Source organism: Drosophila pseudoobscura, chromosome 2 (assembly GCF_009870125.1).
Source record: "Drosophila pseudoobscura strain MV-25-SWS-2005 chromosome 2, UCI_Dpse_MV25, whole genome shotgun sequence".
In the NCBI taxonomy this organism is placed as follows: Eukaryota; Metazoa; Arthropoda; class Insecta; order Diptera; family Drosophilidae; genus Drosophila; species Drosophila pseudoobscura.
This window is the reverse complement of record NC_046679.1, coordinates 29880476-29899108: the sequence shown is the minus strand read 5'-3', so window position 1 is coordinate 29899108 and position 18633 is coordinate 29880476. Positions and strand designations below refer to the sequence as shown.

The following is an 18633-nucleotide window of genomic DNA, read 5'->3' as shown; positions in this document are numbered from 1 at the left end:
GAATACATATATACAAATTTGCAACACACATACATACAATGTCGCTCATTTTGCCCTCTCTCACTCACGCTCTCTTTCTCTCTCTTTGGTTTTTTTCTGTTTTTAGTGGTTGTGCAAGAAGAAGCAGCAACAATCAGGCAAAAAAATACCTGAAAAAAAATAAACGGTAAAACGAAGAAGTGGCGACACACAGCGGAGAGCGCGCTAAAAGTTTATTGTAAAAAAATCGCAAAAAGTTAAAAAGCACAAAGTGTGTTTTATTTTTCATTTGCAAAGAAATACAATAACAACAATTATATTAAAAATGGTGGAAGTAATAGAGCGGCAGAGAACGGCTGCGTGAGCTCAAAGCGCGGCCAATTAAAAAACAACAACAACAGCAGCCGCAGCGAGCACCAGCAGAGCAGCCACTGAAGCCAAAAGCAGAGGCAGAAGAAGAGAAGCTGCAGAAGAAGAGCAACAGCAAGAGCAGAGCCTCGAAAAAGTACATAAAAATATATAAATTTAAATAAAGTGGAAGTTGGTAGAAGCCAACCACCAGCGAAAGAGCGAAAGCAAACGAAGAAGCAAACGAAAGGAAAAGCAAAGAAAACCACCTTACCAGCGAGCAGCGACCAGCAAGCAGCAAGCAGAAACATCACATAAACATAAACCAACAAAACCGAAGAGACCAACAAAATGTACGGCAAATCAAAGACATCCGCGGTCCCCTCAGATGCCCAGGCACGGGAGAAGCTGGCCCTCTACGTCTACGAATATCTACTGCACGTGGGCGCGCAAAAGGCGGCGCAAACATTCCTCTCCGAGATCCGATGGGAGAAGAACATAACGCTCGGCGAGCCGCCAGGATTTCTGCACACCTGGTGGTGCGTCTTCTGGGATCTGTACTGTGCGGCGCCCGAGCGTCGGGATCAGTGCGATCACAGTTCGGAGGCCAAGGCCTTCCATGATTACGGATTCGTCAGCTCCGGCTATGGCGTGAATGGCATTGGACCCGGCGGACCACACAATGCCGGCGGTCCGGCGCCGAGCCCTCTGGGACAGATGCCTCCCGGCGGCGATGGCGGTCCCATGGGACCCGGCGGACCTATGGGTCCAAATTTTTTCCCAAATTCAACAATGCGGCCGTCGCCGCCAACGCATGCATCCAGTCCACAGCCGCCGCCGTCACAGATGATGCCCGGCCAGCCGCCCTTTATGGGCGGACCCCGATACCCTGGTGGTCCGCGACCAGGCGTGCGCATGCAGGGAATGGGTAACGAGTTCAACGGCCCGCCCGGACAGCCAATGATGCCGAATAGTATGGATCCGACAAGACCTGGCGGCGGCATGGGTCCTATGAATCCACGCATGAATCCGCCACGTGGTCCCGGTGGCATGGGACCTATGGGCTATGGCGGGCCCGGCGGAATGCGTGGCCCAGCACCCGGACCCGGCGGAATGCCGCCCATGGGCATGGGCGGAGCGGGCGGAAGACCGCCGCAATGGCAGCCCAATGCGTCGGCGCCTCTGAATGCGTATTCATCATCATCACCAGGAAATTACGGACCCGGCCCCGGCTCGAACGGTCCACCCGGACCAGGAACGCCCATAATGCCCTCGCCGCAGGATAACACGCAAGGTGGTCCTGTCGGCGGACCTGGCGACAGTATGTATGCACTTATGAAGCCAGAATTCCCCATGGGCGGCGGCCCAGATGGCGGGGGCGGCGGAGGAGGTCCCGGCGGCATGGGTCCAATGGGTGGTGGCCCCAACTCGATGGGTCCTGTACTTAATGGCGGCGGTGGCCCCGACGGCACCGGTCTGGATGGCATGAAGAACTCACCAGCCAACGGGGGACCGGGAACGCCACGTGAGGACTCTGGCAGCGGCATGGGTGACTATAATCTCGGCGGGTTTGGCGGCCCCGGCGAGAACGATCAAACCGAATCGGCGGCCATACTGAAGATCAAGGAGAGCATGCACGAGGAGGCCAAGCGGTTCGAGAAAGACTCAGATCAACCGGACTACTTCATGCCATAACAACATCATCAACATCATCATCACCAGCAGCAGCAGCAACTTCATCAGCAGCAGCAGCAACAACAGCATCTCAATACGGTGGCAGCCGCTGTTGCAGCTGTTGTGGCAGCAGCTGCATCCAATGGCACGGCGGGCAGCCCCTCGGCGGCATCCATAGCAGCGGCAGCCCTTGGGGCGGCAGCCTCCAATCTGCTCAGTAGTGGCAACAACAATTTCTAAAAACAAAAACAAAACAAAAAACCAAGCATAAAACAAAAGCGGTAGTAAAAATCCTTGATACATAAGCATAAAGTAATTAAAATTAATACATGTATGAGAAATAGAGAAACCCATAAATATAATAGACTAAAAGGCAAACAACAATTTGTAAAATGTAAAACTGTATAACGATAAAAGGATCAAACGGACAAATCTGTTCCCAGTTCCGGTTCCGGTGACTGTACCGCACCCCCACTGCACTGTAATTTCCACTTGTATTACTCGCTGTTGATTTTAGATAAGTTCGTTTTGTTGTTGTATTCTATTTTTAATATTATTTGTCATAAATTCAACTTGAAAATGTCCCAGAAATGCAGGACAGGAAACAGTGCAGTGAGGTTAGGGCAGAACGAATGATGAGCAGATTGACGTCTGGCAACGCTGTCAGAGCAGCAGAGCATGGAAGCAAGCCCCCTCCCCACCCAGAAAGGGAACGAACAGGCACAGAGAAACCCAGACGGGAGTAATCATAAAAAGAGAGAAACAAAAGCAAAAATACTTAAAGTAATGTTAAAATATGCAACAAGTCTAGCAAGTCTTCTGTTTAGTTCACACTCTACTCTCTACCCCTCGAAACAGCCGCTCAAAGCTGTCTCTCAAGCATCCCTATCCTATCGCCCACTATTTATACCAATTTACTTGCTTACTAAACGAAAACCCCATAATCGCAAATGAATTTTTTGTTAAGCAAGGCGCAACAAAATATCGCTTATGGCATAAAATGATTGAATGAATGAATGGAATATTTATAACGATATGCATAATACACATAGTTGAGTACATAGCTAGCATTATTGGACATGTATTTGTATAGATTGTAACACACGTTCTTAAAAATGCTCTCCCCCGATTGATTTTTGCACAATGGGCACAGTGTCTAGCAGATCGGTTCTTCGCTCGTTCGGCCCCGTTCCGTTCTTGTCCCACATAATATTCTCATCTTTAATTCTCATTGTACAAATTGTAAACTTGGCACTTTGCTGCCGCTATTTATTTTATGCTTTCATTCTTCATTCTGTATCTTGTCTGTCGATCTGCTGGTTCGTTTGTTTGCTTAAGGTTTTGTTGTATTGTTTTTTCTTTGCGTTTGCTCTTTCTCTCATGTGTATGGGTATTTATAATTTAACCAAACAACTAAAACGAAAACTGTTATTTAAGTTCCTTTTAACAGCGAGCAATACCATATTTATATATATATGCGATATGATATAATATGATATGTATGACTTCCCCCTCAGTTTTTGGAGATCGGCAACAGTTTGCACTTGTTTCGATTTCCTCACGGCATTGTGTGCATTAGGACACCATAAGAAACTTATATAGAAATCTATATATACACCCGTATATATATATATATATATATACATATACATATAGACCAGAAACCGATACAGATTGTAGCCTATTGTATGCACTAATTTATTGCAGAATAGCTACGCGAATAACTATAAGATTTAGCTGTTTAATATGCATATGCAAATATATATATTATATATATTTCTTAAAGGCAGCAAAGGCAACCACAAATGTAGAAACCTAAAAAACCTAACCCCAATGCAACGTTTAATTCAAAAATATCACATTCAATTAAAAAACAAAATGAATGCTGTACAAAACAAACAATATTTATAAAGTACATAGAATATATATATATATATATATATTGTATATGTCTGTGCTTGCATCTATATCCCCGATACAGCACATTTCGCATTCATAATGATGGATGCTATGATGAAGGAGCAGTAGAAGGGAAAATCCACCCGTATAATAGCATTAGATTCGAAGATAATTTATAAGCCCCAAATCAAAAGGAATATAAATAAAGAAAATACATTACATTTCTTTATAATACAACAAACACCACACAAATACTAACACCTTCACACACACACACACACACACGAAACACACGCAAATCAATTGATAAAATAATTTAAAGAAAGAAAAAAAAATGCGAAAAAAATCTATTTTAAATATTGTATATGTTTAATGTGTCGGAATTTAAAAAAAAATATGTACGAGAGACAATTTATAGTATATGCTGCATTGATTTAAATCTAAACGATGTGGCATGCCGCATCCATGATGCGTCAAGCGAGAAAAACTTAAATAGTAATTAAGTTAAATTTATTTACTAACGCTTACGGTTTAAGCGTTTAAATTGCTGGATCTATATTAAAAGAATAAAACGAAACAAAACAAAACAAAACAAAAAAGCAAGCAAACATATATGTATGTATAATGGCGCGGAATTATAAGTAAAACAAAAGTATAAATGCCCCCAACCCTGTCCCCCTCCCCCCACCCAAAACAACAAATGAGAAAAACAAAAAAATGGCAAAAACGTAACCCAGAAAAAAAATCAAAAAAAAAAAAACGAAATGAATACAAAACAAACCGATTGAATATGGAAATATGTTTAAATAAGTATTTTAGTGTTAATTATACAATTTACAAGTACACAACACAAACAAAACAACAACAACAATATAATATAAAATGAAATAAAGTTTTAAAACAATATTTGTAAAAAGTAAAAAAAAAGATCTAATGTGGTTTTAATTTGTTTTCGAATTGGAAAGCAATCAGATCAATAGATATAAGAAAAAAGAACCCAGACTCTGTCCGTCTGCAACTGTTTTCTCCAAATAATAATGGGCTTTGGAATGGTACTATTTATGGCATTTTCCACTCTTGTAGATAATGGTTTTGTTCATTGCAATCACAGCTGGAAATCTGGCGGGGCCGATCTCTTGGAAAAGTTGTCTGTTTTTGTTATAATTGAACAATTTGGCAGCAAAGTGCGTGCGGCATGTTATCAGGCCCGTGTCTCGGTAACCACAGACAGACAGAGCCAATTGGCCCGGCACACGAACGTGGCTAATGAATGGACAGTGCAGTTTAGTGTCGGAGGAGAGTCGGGTGGCCAGTCGAGGAATACATTGGGTTGTCGGGGCAACCGGCCCGCTCGATGGGGGCCCATACAAATTGAGCAGTTAATTACACTTTCAGCGGACAGTGGTCAGTAGTGATAGGAGCGTTGCGGCTAATGCTGCACAAGGCAAAAAATCGATAAAGCAGCGGCCAGGGAAGGCAAGGGAAAATGCATGTCCATCAAATTGCACTGAAGAAATCAGGCCTTGCAAGTTGCAAATACTCGCATTAATGCAACAAAGTGGCGTCGTCCTGTTTCCACACTTGCATGGGACTGGTGCGCACTGCTGTTGGCGCCGCAGGGGACAGACAGCCGCCGGCGGAGACTGTAGCCTCGGTGAACCATTGCCCTACCTATCGACAGATTGCTGGTGCCACAACTGGAGCCGGTTCGGCGCCGGCCAAGCGAGTTCCCATTCTGTTCTCCACCAATCGTGGACTCTATCTGCGTGTCGCCCAACCTGTTGGGGATCAGGAGGTGCTGACACTGCAGCCACGGGGGCAGAACTACAACATCAGTTTCTGTGACCTAGAACGCTGGGTGAGCCAAACAGCCAAGCTAGTGCAGGGCAGTTCAGAGATTACCGATTCTTCTGTCTTCTTGCAGAGCACCAATCGCGCTAATGTTGTTAGCCTCGAGGACACCTTCACCATCACCCATCAGCGAAATATGACACCGGAGGTGCACTTGTATCAGCCGAGGCTATGGAACAATCACGTCAGCTACAGCCTGATGCACTGATCCCCACGGATTCATCTCTCTGAATATAACTATATACATATTTATTTAACAAATGAAGTCTAATCTACATTACTGGATCTATTGAATTTAAGGAGTACTAGCTGCTGGGGCCTTCGACTGGAAACTTGGGGAATATTACGCTATATTTTTAATTTAGTTTGCAAGGGCAAGGGCGATGTGTTCGAAAAATGTACAACCTTATGCTATATAAGAGACTGCAGGTATCCAGGAGGTCCACGTCGTTCCCGTGAGGATGAACGAATGAACGTCCCGCATGCCCTTCTGCCGACGACAGACTGTAGTCTGATGTGAAATCAGTTGGGCTTTATGGCTAAAGAATGCCCATTCCGAGAGTTTCTTTTCGTCGAGGTGTAGCTTGATTCGATTTTGTATGTCCCTACCATTGAAAGGGGTAAAGAGCATAGATGGTGCAAGTCTCCTGCGTCTTCCATTGATTCCTTGGTGGCTGGGAGCCCACAGTATGGTGCTTTTTGTTAAGTGAGAGCTTAAAATTTGTCTTATTTCCTGGATTGTTGAGATTTGTTGTGATCCCACTTCCGTAAAGAGGATGTTGCGGATAGGCTGTCCATGCAGATCAACAATTTACAAGTTTTGGGAGCGAAATGGTAGGGTTTCGGCGATGAAGGTGGTTGATAGGTCGTCTATTGTTGAAATTATACGCTGCATGTCTTGTTTTTGGCGGCGTTGTAGATTTGCTTGTTTTTTATAGGTCCAATAAATTAATATAAATATTAGATCGATAGATAGCCTTAATTATAATTCTTTTACTTTTAAAATTCCTTAAACAGAGAACTAAATCGAGTTACGAACAATATTTATATTGGTTAGGCCCTATTGCCTCCTTAGGCCGTATTGCTGGTGAGTGAGGCCATCAGAAATTCCATTTTGTTCAGGAAACTCTTGCCCTCGATTTTATCAAACTTCACCTGACAAAGATTGAGAAAATATTAGCAAATATTAAAGAATATGAGACTAGAGCTGAGACCTACCTCCTTGAAATTGCCACCCAGATTCTCCCACAACTTCTCCGGCACCAAAGGACTGGGAAAGAAGTCCTGTCGCGGACTTCTCGCTATGTAAACTTTAACATCAATTTGAGGATCGCAGCGTATTTGAACGGCTATCATGCGATCACCATTCGGGGAGGCCAGAAGGCAGGAACTGGCATTGCCCAGAGGCTCCACCTTGCCAATGCCCAGATGATTGCTATTCGAGAGCACCGTCCAGGCCATGCAGCGGGCCAGGCTGACCAAGCAGGAGATTTGATGAGAGTTTATTTGGCAAAGTATCAGGTCACGCAGCTCCTGCGGCTCATAGGACAATCGCATGACGCGTCCGTCACGACAGATGCACTTCAGTGAACGCTCCTTGACATGGATAACGAGCGAAGTTCGCCCAATGGCATCGTAGCCGTGAGTAACTATGTTGATCTTCACACAGGACATGGTGGGACTGTTCATGGCATTCCAGTGGGAAACAATCTGGGGATCCTTTACATCCCTCGCCAGCGTATCCAGCACGTACTGAGTGCGCTTGCGCATGAAGATATGCTGGGCCTGGGCAATGATCTGTTCCAGTATGGTCTGCGATTTGGTCATGTCCAGGAGCGTTTCACGATCGGCAGCCATGGGACCGGCCAGCATACGCTTCTTCGTTGGACCCAGTGGAGCACTTGCCGGATGGGGGAACGGATGGTGCGAATTCTTGTAGTGAACTTCCCGCAGCAACTGGTGAAGGGAATGCTCCAGCACATGATCGTGATCGTTAATCGGAGCCGGTTGGTTGGAGTCAAAGGTGGTGGAGTGGCACAGGGAGATGATCAGTTGAATATTGGGCAGCAGGGTGGCTCGGATCTGATTCCCAATGACCACATGCGGAATAGGCGCCTGCAGCTGAATGGCCTCGCGTGCCAGCTGTGCGAAGAGCTCCTTGCAGAAGAGAACGTTCTGGGCAAACTCCAGCGTCTTCTGCCAAACGCCAACCTGAGCGGTTATGTTAGGACCGTGTCCCATCAGATTCACCTGTGCTGTGCATAGATCCTCTTGGTCTTTTTGCGTGATGACTTTAATGTAGGCCACACCTTGCAGCTCAGCCGGTACAATTACCCTCAGAGCGGAGCTGGCCTTCATCTGCATGCCATTGTTGGTGGCTGTGCTGCTGGTAGTCGAGGTGCTGGTACTGTCGTCGTCGGATGCCTCCTCCGCCTTGGTTACCTCGAAGGTGCCGCTCATTCCGAATTTCGATCCCGCTGTGCGGTAGCTGAGATCTCCTATGATCGCATTGGATACCTTCTTCAAGCGCCAGTTTTGACGCAGGCGCAACAGTTCTATGTGAAAGTCGGACACGTTCCGGCTACGCTGTTCGCTGTGGGCATTGCGAAGACGCTCGGCGCCACTCAGCAAAACCTGGGCCGCTTGTGAGATAGCCTTTTTCCGACTATAAACCTGAACAATGGGCTTTGTATCGTCGCCCTCCTCCAGCAGAGGATCTAGCACCAAATATCGCTTGTCCTTGGCTATGGAAATCACATCGGATAGCACACAGATTTCGGTCAGCGCATCTTTGAGCTTGTTCCGCACGGCATCCCAGGGCCAAAGGCTCTCCTGGAACTGAGTACCATCTTTGTTCTCTTCCTCAGCAGCTGCGGCTGTCTTCTCCTCCTTCTTCAGATCGTCCAGCGATGTTTTGCTGAAGTCTATGCGGGCCGCACACTTGGCCAGGCTCTCGGATAGAGTCGGCGGTCTGAAAAGTTCATCAACAACTTGTTGAGAAAAGCCAGTTTCACTCAAATCGAGCACTTACGGTTGGTACAACTCGGTGCCATCATATCCAATCTCTCGTATCTGGTTCTCGCAAGTGGTTTCCACCGATATATTCACAGAATTGGACATTTTTGTTGACGAATTTGCCGGAAAACATTGGCAAAAAAATGCAAGCAAGAGGTAGAGTTGCCAAGCGTCTGCGGTTGCCAATCGATAAAGGAGACTATCAGTAATCGGTTTATTTCAATGGTATTGATATTAAAAAAAAGTGGCTGGAAATAATGCAATTTAATTATTCAATTTGCAACAATATTATGGGTAGTTTTTAAGCTTGCAAACCATTTATTTTAGAATAGTAAGCATACGGTAGAGTTGCCATCAGGTTTACTGTGGCTGTCTGGAACATTTTACAACACTAAAACATTACTTTCATATTTTTTGACTTCTCATTTTGGACTCCAACCGAAATAAATAATATAATTATGTTGTTTCTAAAGAGTAAGGAAGAGACGTTGGATGTGACTGATTACACTGTCATTATACCCAGCATATGTGTGGGAAATGCGGCTCAACTCGCCTGCGACCTGTTGATTGCCTCCAAACAGCTCAAGCGCATTGGATCCGTCACCCATCCAGCGCTCATACCGGTCTTCGGTCCATCTGCCTACCAGCATGAACCCAACGAGAAGGTCTCATCGTGTGAGCTGTACGAGGGAGTCGAGGACAAGCTGCTGGTCATACAGTTCCGGGCACCGTGGATCGCGCGACACACACGCAACTTCCAGCAGCAATTGGTGGAGCTCATCAAAGGTGCCAAGCGAGTGATCATTCTCAGTGGCAGCTTTGGCTTTGAGAAACGGGTTATTGAGGCATCGCCCTGGGCCTACCGTGCCAGTGAGAATTTTAAGCTGGCCCACGCTGCCCAGCTTGGCAATCCCGATCTCATCAAGTGGAAGGAGCACACCGGAGAGGCTATCTATGGAGGCGGCAATGCCTTGCAGTTGTTCAAGGCCTTCGATGAGGCTCAAGTGCAAGTCATGCTGCTGTTCCGCTACCTAATAGAGGGCGACAACTCCACAGATGCCAGTCTGATCGTGAGAGAACTGAACGAACTGTGCGAGGACTTCCTTCAGCTACGCGGCGGTGGCGATGGCAGCTTCAAGCTGACCGTCCCTAAATCCTGGAACTTGCTCTTTGGCAACGATGTAACAGAGTTTCTATTCTAGTTGTGTATATTTTCGACAAATAAATGTTAATCTTTCGGTGTAGGATAAAAGAGATTGCTAGCACGATGCTCCCTGAAGTATTCACTGCCGTGTTCCTGGTAATCCTTACGCGTTGTCAGCGTCTGACCAAAGTTGGGCTGACTGGCCTGGACGCAGGCACCCAGCCAGGCGCTCAGCGTATGATCATCCGATTCGTAAATGGAAAACTTTGACTGGAAAGGACGCATTTCCAGAAACTCCCTGGCCAGACGCTCTTTGAGACCACGGAACTGAGCACAACCGCCGGTTAGATAGACGTGCTCTACCATGCGCTGCTGTTCCTGGGCGGTGAAGAGCTTCAGCACAAAGGCTATCAGCTCCGCCAGGCCCGCCTCCGGGGACCCAATCATGCTTGGCTGAAAGAGAATCTCCGGCACACGGATATCCTCGACACCGAAATGCAATTGATAGTTTTCCGCTGCGCTCTGGGTCTGCACCGCATTGCCATCATCAAAGTTCACGTCGTAGTGGCTGAGAATTTTCTCGAACTCCAGCAACTGCTCGTTGTCGGCATCCGAATCGCTGTCGTCGTTATAGCGATTGATGCGCTTGTACACGTCCCAGTCGTTGTCGTTCATGCCAAAGCCATCGTCCTCCTCCTCGCCATTGGCCTTGCGACGTTTCTCGCTGCGCGCCAGCGTCGAGATGATACGCATCCGCTCCTGCGCGGCATGCGTGTGCCGTTTTCCCTGCTCCTGTCGCTGCTGCTGGCGGGTCTGTTTGCGCTGCAGTAGCTGCTCACGCTTGCTCTGTAGCTCGGCCAACCAATCCGCCTGGGATACGCCCTCGGGGGCCTTTGGCATTTTGTCAATTTTTTCCTGCTGCTTGCTGGGCTTTGGTGAGCTCAGGGGACGTTCCTTGATGCGCTTGATGCGATTACTAATTTTGCTGATGAGCGAGTCCAATTCATCCAGATTGCCAATCTGCTGCTGGGCCAGAGCCAGCTCGAACTTCTGCAGCTTATCCTGCTCATAGAGCTGTCGAAGTTTGTTATACACAAACAATTGTTGCTCATCCTCGAGCAGCTTTTCGCCCTCCCTACGATTCTTAATCTCCAGCAGGCGCATCGCCAACTCGCGACGCTTCTCCAGCTTCTGCTCGGCTGTGAGCAAAGCGTTGGTGGCCGTGACTGGATTGTATGGCAGCTGGATCTTCATGATGTGCTCCTCGTAATAGTCCATTTGTCCCCATTTGAGCAGCTCCTCCCTGTAGTCTACAGCAATGTGGCAATGCTCGTGGACCAGCTTCTCCATTCGGCTAATGGAGATGGCATTCAGATGCACGGGATACTTCATTTGCATCAAACACAGCAAATATGTGATAATGTGATAGCCTCCGACATTCAGGCGACGCACATGCTGCAGCTGGAGCTTGCCATTCAGCACTGGGATCACGTGGGTGGTGCTGTAGCCAAAGGAGATGATGAGGGCATCCAATACCTGCAAATATAACTCTTTAATCAATCAAATCACACATTTTTGATAGTGGCTGTGGGTGGGTCAACCTTCTTGCGACGATTTTGATAGTGCTCCCAACTGTAGAGGGCATCGATGCCATATGAAACGGCTGGAATGCCATAGCATTCAAATAGCAGTTCGCTCATGTTCTGGCGGCAGAAGTTGGGATTGGCCAGCGCCTCGGTCAGCACAATCGGATTTGCTATGCTCTGCTCTCCCTCGAAGCCCATTTTGGTGAAAATATAATCAAAGATCTGCTCCTGATGGTTCCAGTTGGTTATGATGTTCCTCTCGAATGGCGACTTTAGATGAGCCCGCACTGCTTCGATGTTGGTTATGTCATTGCCGACTTGTATTTCGGCTGGTACCTCAGCTGCGACTGGAGTCGGGGCACCGTCTGTGGTGTCCGGAATGGCTTCCTTCTTTCTATCTTTGCGAGGTTTGGTCAAGACGTTTCTGAATCGTAGCGCTGGCTCCTTGGTGTTGTTCCAGCCTACACGGCATTCGTATGAACCATTGTCTATAACCAAAACGCGCTTCGGCGAACCCATTTCGATGCTTTTATAAAGGAATTAGCAATTTCAATATGCGGGACAATCAAGGTAAACAAACTCAAGTGTTGGAAGGTGCACTTAGCTTCCGACTCCATACAGCGCCAATCTTGCTTGCAAGGCATGACAACCCTGAAATATAACTGTAAGTGCAAAATTTTCCGCGTGCATTCTTTTAATTTATTTAAAAAATGTACGTAAAATTTAAGTTGGAGTCTGAGGGAAACTCAACGGTGAGCAGTAAATAATACTGCATAGTTGACACAGTATAATGCCAATAATTTCTTCGCAGCTGCCGCTACTTTTGCCAATAGATGATGATGCGACAGTTTATGAGCTGAAGCTGCTACTGGAACCGTCCATAGGCATCCCAGCAGATCTGCAGCAGATTTACTCGCTTGGAAAAACCATTGGCGACCAATGCAAGTTGTCTGCAGTCCTGGATCATCAAGTGGCTGAAATCAACGGGACGGCTGTCTCGCTGTACAAAATGAAGGAATTCGTCTGCTTTCTGCAATTCCAGTGCTACAATCAGAAGAAAGGAGAACCGGAGACTAGAAATTTGACCATAGAGAAAGAAAAAAGGTAATTAAACCATTCCCTCTAAATACAAACGAATGTGTCTAAAATGTAATACTCAGGGCGCGTCTTTCCAAGGAGAATTTGGACTTGCATCGTGTGCGACTCGTATGCGATCCAGTAAATACGGCAATTGTACCAGAGACAGAGAAAGCTACATGTTCTTCTGGGTGTATTAGAATCGAGCCTCACGGGTCTCATATCACCCAACCTGGAGTTGCTGAGGACACCACAGGTGTGAAGGATACAGCCGAAACAGTAGTTGCATGTAGCGCAAAAAAAAGACTGAGCGAAGATGACGAACTTATATATGCCGGTGTAATGCCAGAAAAGCGTAAATTTGTTTTGGTGATCAATGAAACCGACTCAACGTCTGGATTCGACTCTCTTATGGACCATTTTCATGGGCTCTTTGACAAATTCGAGGACAGCGATACCCTCCAGTTCAGCGAGAGCGACTCTGTAAATGTATTTGGTAATAATTTAATGATTATATCTGAGGATAAGAAAACCTGTGAGTGGATAGCCAATGGTACAAGCACCATTTATCCCCGTTACAAATGCTTCAGCATTATCGAGTTTTTTGGCTTGATAAAGTGCTCTTTTATACTGCCCATCATTGGAAAGGACAAGGAATTGGGCACTATTTTCAAACTTTTCGAGCAGCAGAACGTTGGAATAGTGACGGATAAGTGGATTGTGACGGATCGAACTATGTTAGATCCCAAGAGCGACGATTTTGCCGAAAAAGCAGCTTCAATCATATTGGATAACCAGGAAGTTGTGCTCTACGTTGATCGTGGGAGCAAAACATCTATTGCCGAGCAGGGCTTCAAGCTTAAATACTGCTTTTGGCGCCTACAATTTACATTCTTTTAAATGTATTTGTTTAAAACCTCCTCGTCGTCGTTTTAAAAATTAAATCCGAAAAATAATTAAGGAACGAACAAAAAAAATTCTAACATAAATACAAACAAGACAAAATTATGAACAATGTTTTAATTAAATTTGCAATAATTTATACAATTTATATTTTTGTAATTAATGCACTGCTTGCTACTTGTTAGTTTGACTACTTGCCTTGAAAAGTTTTGACAGATCTTGTTTCTTAAAATAAATAAAACTTTTAAACTACGATTATTGGATTTTACAAATTGGATTAATAAAATAAGATTTAATTCCGTTTAAATTTTGTTTCCCCCAATAAATGCACATTGTGTGTATGTTTTGTTTTGTGTCATATCAGAATATCAGCGGCAAGAATTTGTTATGTTGGCAACCCTAATATTCGGTCAATAAGCAAAGAAGAAGAAGCAGCACAAAAAAAAACTTCTTCGTGACTAAAAACCGAGTCGCAAAATCCTGGCTAAAAGTCTGGGCCCTGGGCCTTCCTCAGGCAATATCAAAACAAAAAACCAATCAATTGTAGCTAATCGATACCCGGGACAGTTCTAAAACGGCAAAATGGAACGAATCAATTTGGAAAACATTGATATTGCACGTCTGGAGGAGGCTGTTGTCGTATTCTATCGCTCAAACTCCCATGAGCAGGCAATTACGCACGAATGGCTTACGGAGGCCGAGGGCAGCCCGCAAGCCTGGCAATTTTCATGGCAGCTAATGCAACTGGGCAAGGTAAGATATGTACATAGACCTGCGCATCAATTAATTCAATATGTATACTCGTGTATGCGAATGCATACACATGCCACGATGCTTGCACCTATTCAACTCTACTCTAAACTACTCTCTTCCCGCGCAGAGCCAAGAGGTGCAGTTTTTTGGCGCAATCACCCTGCACGCCAAGCTGATGAAGCACTGGAATGAAGTGCCGCCGGAGAATCGCGAGGAGCTCAAGCAAAAGATTCTCGAGAAAATTGTCCAATTTGCTGGCGGACCAAAGATTGTCCTCAATCGCCTGTGCATTGCACTGGGCGCATATATTGTCCACATGCTCGATGAGTGGCCCAATGCCATTGAGGAGGTGATTGATACCTTTCAGAACCAGCGCATACCCAATGTCAAGCCCGACGTCCAGCTCTGGATTATGCTGGAGGTGCTGACGGCCATACCAGAGGAGGCGCAGGTTATACACACCTCAGTGAAGCGGGTCACGTTGCGAGCGGAAGTCGGCAAGCGGGTTCCGGTCATTCTGCAGACGATGGAGGCATATCTGAGGCAGCAGATGAACCGCGTGTGGGATGCAGAGGCCTACAGCAACATGATACGAGCTGTCAAGTGCGTTGGCACTTGGATCAAGTGAGTGAAATGCACATTTCGCTATTGCATGCGGTAATTGTTGACTTGACTCTCTCGCCCCGTAGGAATATTGGCTACTCCCTGGAGGCTTGCGTGACCATTACGGCTGTCCTTTTGGAGGTGGTCAACAAGTGCTACTGGCCCGCCGTTCAAACTGGCGATGGCTGCATGTCCGCCGATGAGAATGAGCTGGCCGAGAACTGTCTCAAGTCCATGGTGAACATCATGATCCAGCCGGAGAGCCACAGCTATCCGAAGACGGCATTTGTTCTGCTGCGAATGTATCTGGACTCGCTCTGTGAGATCACAAAAATGGAGTGGAAGCGGGATAATGACAACGAGGACATCATCGTCCACATTTACATGCTGTTTGTGTCCGCCGTGGAGCGCCACTCCTCGCTGCTGCTGAGCGGCGTCATCTCGCCGGATCCGATTCTACCGATTACAGTGAATCGCATGGTGCAGGAGATTTTACACTGCACGGACAAGCCGGGCATCTATCCGGTTGAGGAATCCTGCAGCACCATGGCCCTGGCCTTCTGGTATATGCTGCAGGACGAGGTCTTCGCCATGACAAACGAGGAACACAAGCGCCGATGCTGGGAGTACATAAAGCCGCTGTACGCACACTTGACCAGCATTCTGGTGAGGAAATCGGAGCAGCCCGATGAGAAATCACTGGACAGATGGAGCTCTGATGATCTGGAATGTTTTCGATGCTATAGACAGGATATATCCGATACCTTTGTAAGTGCTTACTGAGTCAAATTCAAAGAAACATTGCTCATGCCTCCCCTCCTGTTACTAGATGTACTGCTATGATGTCTTGCACGATTACATATTGGTGATTTTGTCGGCGATGTTGGACGAGGCCATAGCCGATATGCAACGCCATCCGACGCACTGGACCAAACTGGAGGCCTGCATCTATTCGTTTCAATCGGTGGCCGAGCACTTTACCAACGACACTTCGAGACAAATTCCAAATTTGATGCGTGTCCTGAACGAGATACCATACGAGAAAATGAACGTTAAGCTGCTGGGCACGGCCCTGGAGACAATTGGTTCCTATTGCAATTGGTTAATGGAGAATCCCACCTATATACCGGCGGCCATAGATCTGCTGGTGCGCGGCCTCAACTCGTCCATGTCGGCCCAGGCCACGCTCGGTCTGAAGGAGCTGTGTCGCGACTGTCAGCTGCAATTGAAGCCATACGCCGAGCCGCTGCTCAATGCGTGCCATGCGTCGCTCAACGCTGGGCGCATGAAGAACTCGGACTCGGTGCGGCTGATGTTTAGCATTGGCAAATTGATGAGCCTCTTGCCGCCCGATGGTATACCCAAGTACTTGGACATAATAGTCAGTCCATGCTTTGAGGAGTTGCAGGCCATTTGCCAATCTGATGGAGTAAGTGCAACCAAAATCCACTGCCCCTGAAATGTATGAATACAAAAAGGCTTCTTATATTCCTACAGAAAACTCCCACGGCACGGATTCGCACAATTTTCCGTCTCAACATGATCTCCACTCTGTTTTCTTCATTGAATACCGATTTGAGTGAAGAGGACAAGGAAATACAGATTGTCCAGCCCGTTTTGTTGGTCATGCAAAGAACAATGCCAATTTTTAGGCGCATTGCCGAGATGTGGGTGGAGGAGCTAGATGTCTTAGAGGTGAAAAGATTGGTTTAACCCATATGCTGGATGCACTAAATGCTATAAATCATACTCGTTCTTAACTTATAGGCCGCCTGTAGCGCCATGAAGCATGCCATAATGAACCTAAGAAGCAGCTTCCGGCCCATGCTGCAGGATCTGTGCTACTTTATTGTGGCCAGCTTCCAGACACGCTGCTGTGCACCAACGCTAGAGATATCCAAGACAGTGCGTACTCTCTCTATCTCTCTGTTGGAAATCATTTAATTTAGTTTCTCTTCCGCAGACTATTGTCATGTTTTACAGGGAAGAGGGCTGTAAGCCCTATATGCAAGAACTTCTGCGGGAGTTTATCAAGCACAGCTTCAAGCTATTTGAGAACACGCCACAGCAGAACTTCTCGAATATATCGGACACCATGGAGGCCTTCTTTGGCTGCCTGGCTCAGATTGTGAAGAAAATACCTCAGGCATTGGAAGACAAGACACTGGCCTACGATCGCCTCGTCTACTACGGCCAGCGTTGCATGACGCTGCCCGAAAGCGGTGCCATACGCTGCGGCATACAGTTCATGACACACTTTACGATTCAGTCGCGCAACCACGAACACATCACCGAGGTCGTGTTGAAAACTGGCGAACAGACCGTGTACTTCATAATGATGTGCGTGGGATATTTGACGCCACGCTCGCAGGTGGACAAGTTTGCCGATATCATATTGGCCTTTAACAAAAAGTATCCTGCTGAGCTGGCCATCTGGCTAAAGACCGTGATGTCCGTCCCCCATTTCCCCACACCGCTATTAAACGATGCAGAAAAGTCGCGATATGTTTCTTTGATTATCAAGTGAGTGTGGCCTTAAAATTGATGCAGCAAAGTGCTTATAAACGACTTCTGTTTTACAGGGAAAAGGTGAACAAGCGGCTGCTGCAACAGCATCTGTCGGAGATGGCCATCAAGTTGCGCGGACTCACCGAAAAGTTTCAGTAAATGTGGAAGCCTGAAGCTATTTAGAGGCCAACCAAATCGCGCACCTTTGCTTTTCGAAACTGGATTCTAAATGTGTTTCTGTCCTGTGTCCCATGTATTTAGACTGTAATTTAGGCGACTCTGTAAATGTTCCTCGACCTTAAGTTGTTGTTACCGCACCTCCCACACCCGCCACCGCCTTAGTTTTTAACATCTCCAAAAACTCTCGACAAGACAAACTTTTATTTATAATTTTACAAAAATTACATGCTTTCATTTACAATTTTTTCCATAGGGTGTATAACTCATTTATATTTATTGTTTGTTTTATATTTTTTTTAATTTTTTTTATACATAAATATTTTATTATTCTTAAAATTTAGAAAGTTTCGATTTTTCACCATTTCCTCGTGTATGAAAAAAATCTGCCTTTCAAGTTTTTATGAATCTTTAATCCCCAGTTTTTTTCTAGACCTTGCCATTATTATTATTGTTTTGCAACTTTTCCCCATATCGTGTATGTATCTATAATGCCAAAAAATATGTAAATACATCTCTTTATATAATATATATATATATACATATATATATATATATATATGTATGTGTGTCTATAGCTAAACTGAAGCCTTTCGTTTTCTTGGCCTGTGTACAGCACTTGGTAGTGGTAGCAAAACTTTTTTGATCCAGCAGCTCCCTGCAACATGCAATCAATATCTTCTCATTTCATTAAGAATCATTTGAGAATATCCATCCGCTTTTTAAAGACAATGACTATTAAACCAAACAAATGGCTGACACGGATCCAGTGTTATATATTTAGATTACTATATAGTATAGAAGTAGTAGCTACGACCAGCAATAGTCCAAGTCTGTTGTTGTTGTTGTTGATGAAGATGATGTTGATGTTGCGATGTGGATGATAATATAGAGGGTGTTCACTGTGCCTGGGAGGCTTAGAAATTGGCACAATCTTTGGGTGGCAGCTCTCCCGATCCTCCTCTTCTACAATCCTGCTCCGAGCATCCGGCGGTGTCACAGTAAATACCTCCCCCCAAAAAAGAAACTACACCAAATCTCTGGGCATTCCTGGGATCAATAGGAATACGATTATGGACACCCGTACCCCCACATATGTATATTTAAACATCTATA

General features: G+C 45.8%; 7 protein-coding genes across 7 annotated transcripts; 5 read left to right on the top strand and 2 right to left on the bottom strand.

Moving 5' to 3' along the window:
* The first annotated feature begins 106 nt into the window (after nucleotides 1-106).
* Ssdp (Sequence-specific single-stranded DNA-binding protein) lies at nucleotides 107-2394 on the top strand. The gene has a single exon (XM_001359927.4). It carries the CDS (start codon nucleotides 679-681, stop codon nucleotides 2020-2022), a length of 1344 nt encoding a protein of 447 aa, XP_001359964.3. The 5' UTR covers nucleotides 107-678; the 3' UTR covers nucleotides 2023-2394.
* A 1825-nt stretch (nucleotides 2395-4219) lies between these two features.
* LOC4803180 (uncharacterized) lies at nucleotides 4220-6022 on the top strand. Its single transcript, XM_001359926.4, has 2 exons — nucleotides 4220-5758; nucleotides 5825-6022. The coding sequence occupies exons 1-2, from the start codon at nucleotides 5486-5488 to the stop codon at nucleotides 5957-5959; spliced, it is 408 nt and encodes a 135-aa protein (XP_001359963.1). The 5' UTR covers nucleotides 4220-5485; the 3' UTR covers nucleotides 5960-6022.
* A 627-nt stretch (nucleotides 6023-6649) lies between these two features.
* Nucleotides 6650-8975, bottom strand: MED17 (mediator complex subunit 17). The gene is made up of 3 exons (XM_001359925.4): nucleotides 8783-8975; nucleotides 6970-8722; nucleotides 6650-6906 (listed from the first exon to the last, which is right to left on the bottom strand). The coding sequence occupies exons 1-3, from the start codon at nucleotides 8869-8871 to the stop codon at nucleotides 6823-6825; spliced, it is 1926 nt and encodes a 641-aa protein (XP_001359962.2). The 5' UTR covers nucleotides 8872-8975; the 3' UTR covers nucleotides 6650-6822.
* A 166-nt stretch (nucleotides 8976-9141) lies between these two features.
* Nucleotides 9142-10034, top strand: LOC4803178 (proteasome assembly chaperone 2). The gene has a single exon (XM_001359924.4). The coding sequence runs from the start codon at nucleotides 9225-9227 to the stop codon at nucleotides 9966-9968; it is 744 nt and encodes a 247-aa protein (XP_001359961.2). The 5' UTR covers nucleotides 9142-9224; the 3' UTR covers nucleotides 9969-10034.
* Nucleotides 9957-12096, bottom strand: Arp5 (Actin-related protein 5). Its single transcript, XM_001359923.5, has 2 exons — nucleotides 11512-12096; nucleotides 9957-11446 (listed from the first exon to the last, which is right to left on the bottom strand). Exons 1-2 carry the CDS (start codon nucleotides 12013-12015, stop codon nucleotides 9995-9997), a joined length of 1956 nt encoding a protein of 651 aa, XP_001359960.3. The 5' UTR covers nucleotides 12016-12096; the 3' UTR covers nucleotides 9957-9994.
* A 32-nt stretch (nucleotides 12097-12128) lies between these two features.
* LOC6897966 (uncharacterized) lies at nucleotides 12129-13624 on the top strand. Its single transcript, XM_002138029.4, has 3 exons — nucleotides 12129-12248; nucleotides 12308-12600; nucleotides 12657-13624. The coding sequence occupies exons 1-3, from the start codon at nucleotides 12207-12209 to the stop codon at nucleotides 13471-13473; spliced, it is 1152 nt and encodes a 383-aa protein (XP_002138065.3). The 5' UTR covers nucleotides 12129-12206; the 3' UTR covers nucleotides 13474-13624.
* Nucleotides 13625-13865: 241 nt separating this feature from the next.
* On the top strand, nucleotides 13866-17768 carry cdm (importin-13-like protein cdm). Its single transcript, XM_001359922.4, has 8 exons — nucleotides 13866-14229; nucleotides 14357-14853; nucleotides 14919-15600; nucleotides 15662-16261; nucleotides 16330-16527; nucleotides 16600-16737; nucleotides 16796-17355; nucleotides 17415-17768. The coding sequence occupies exons 1-8, from the start codon at nucleotides 14059-14061 to the stop codon at nucleotides 17497-17499; spliced, it is 2931 nt and encodes a 976-aa protein (XP_001359959.2). The 5' UTR covers nucleotides 13866-14058; the 3' UTR covers nucleotides 17500-17768.
* Nucleotides 17769-18633: the final 865 nt, after the last annotated feature.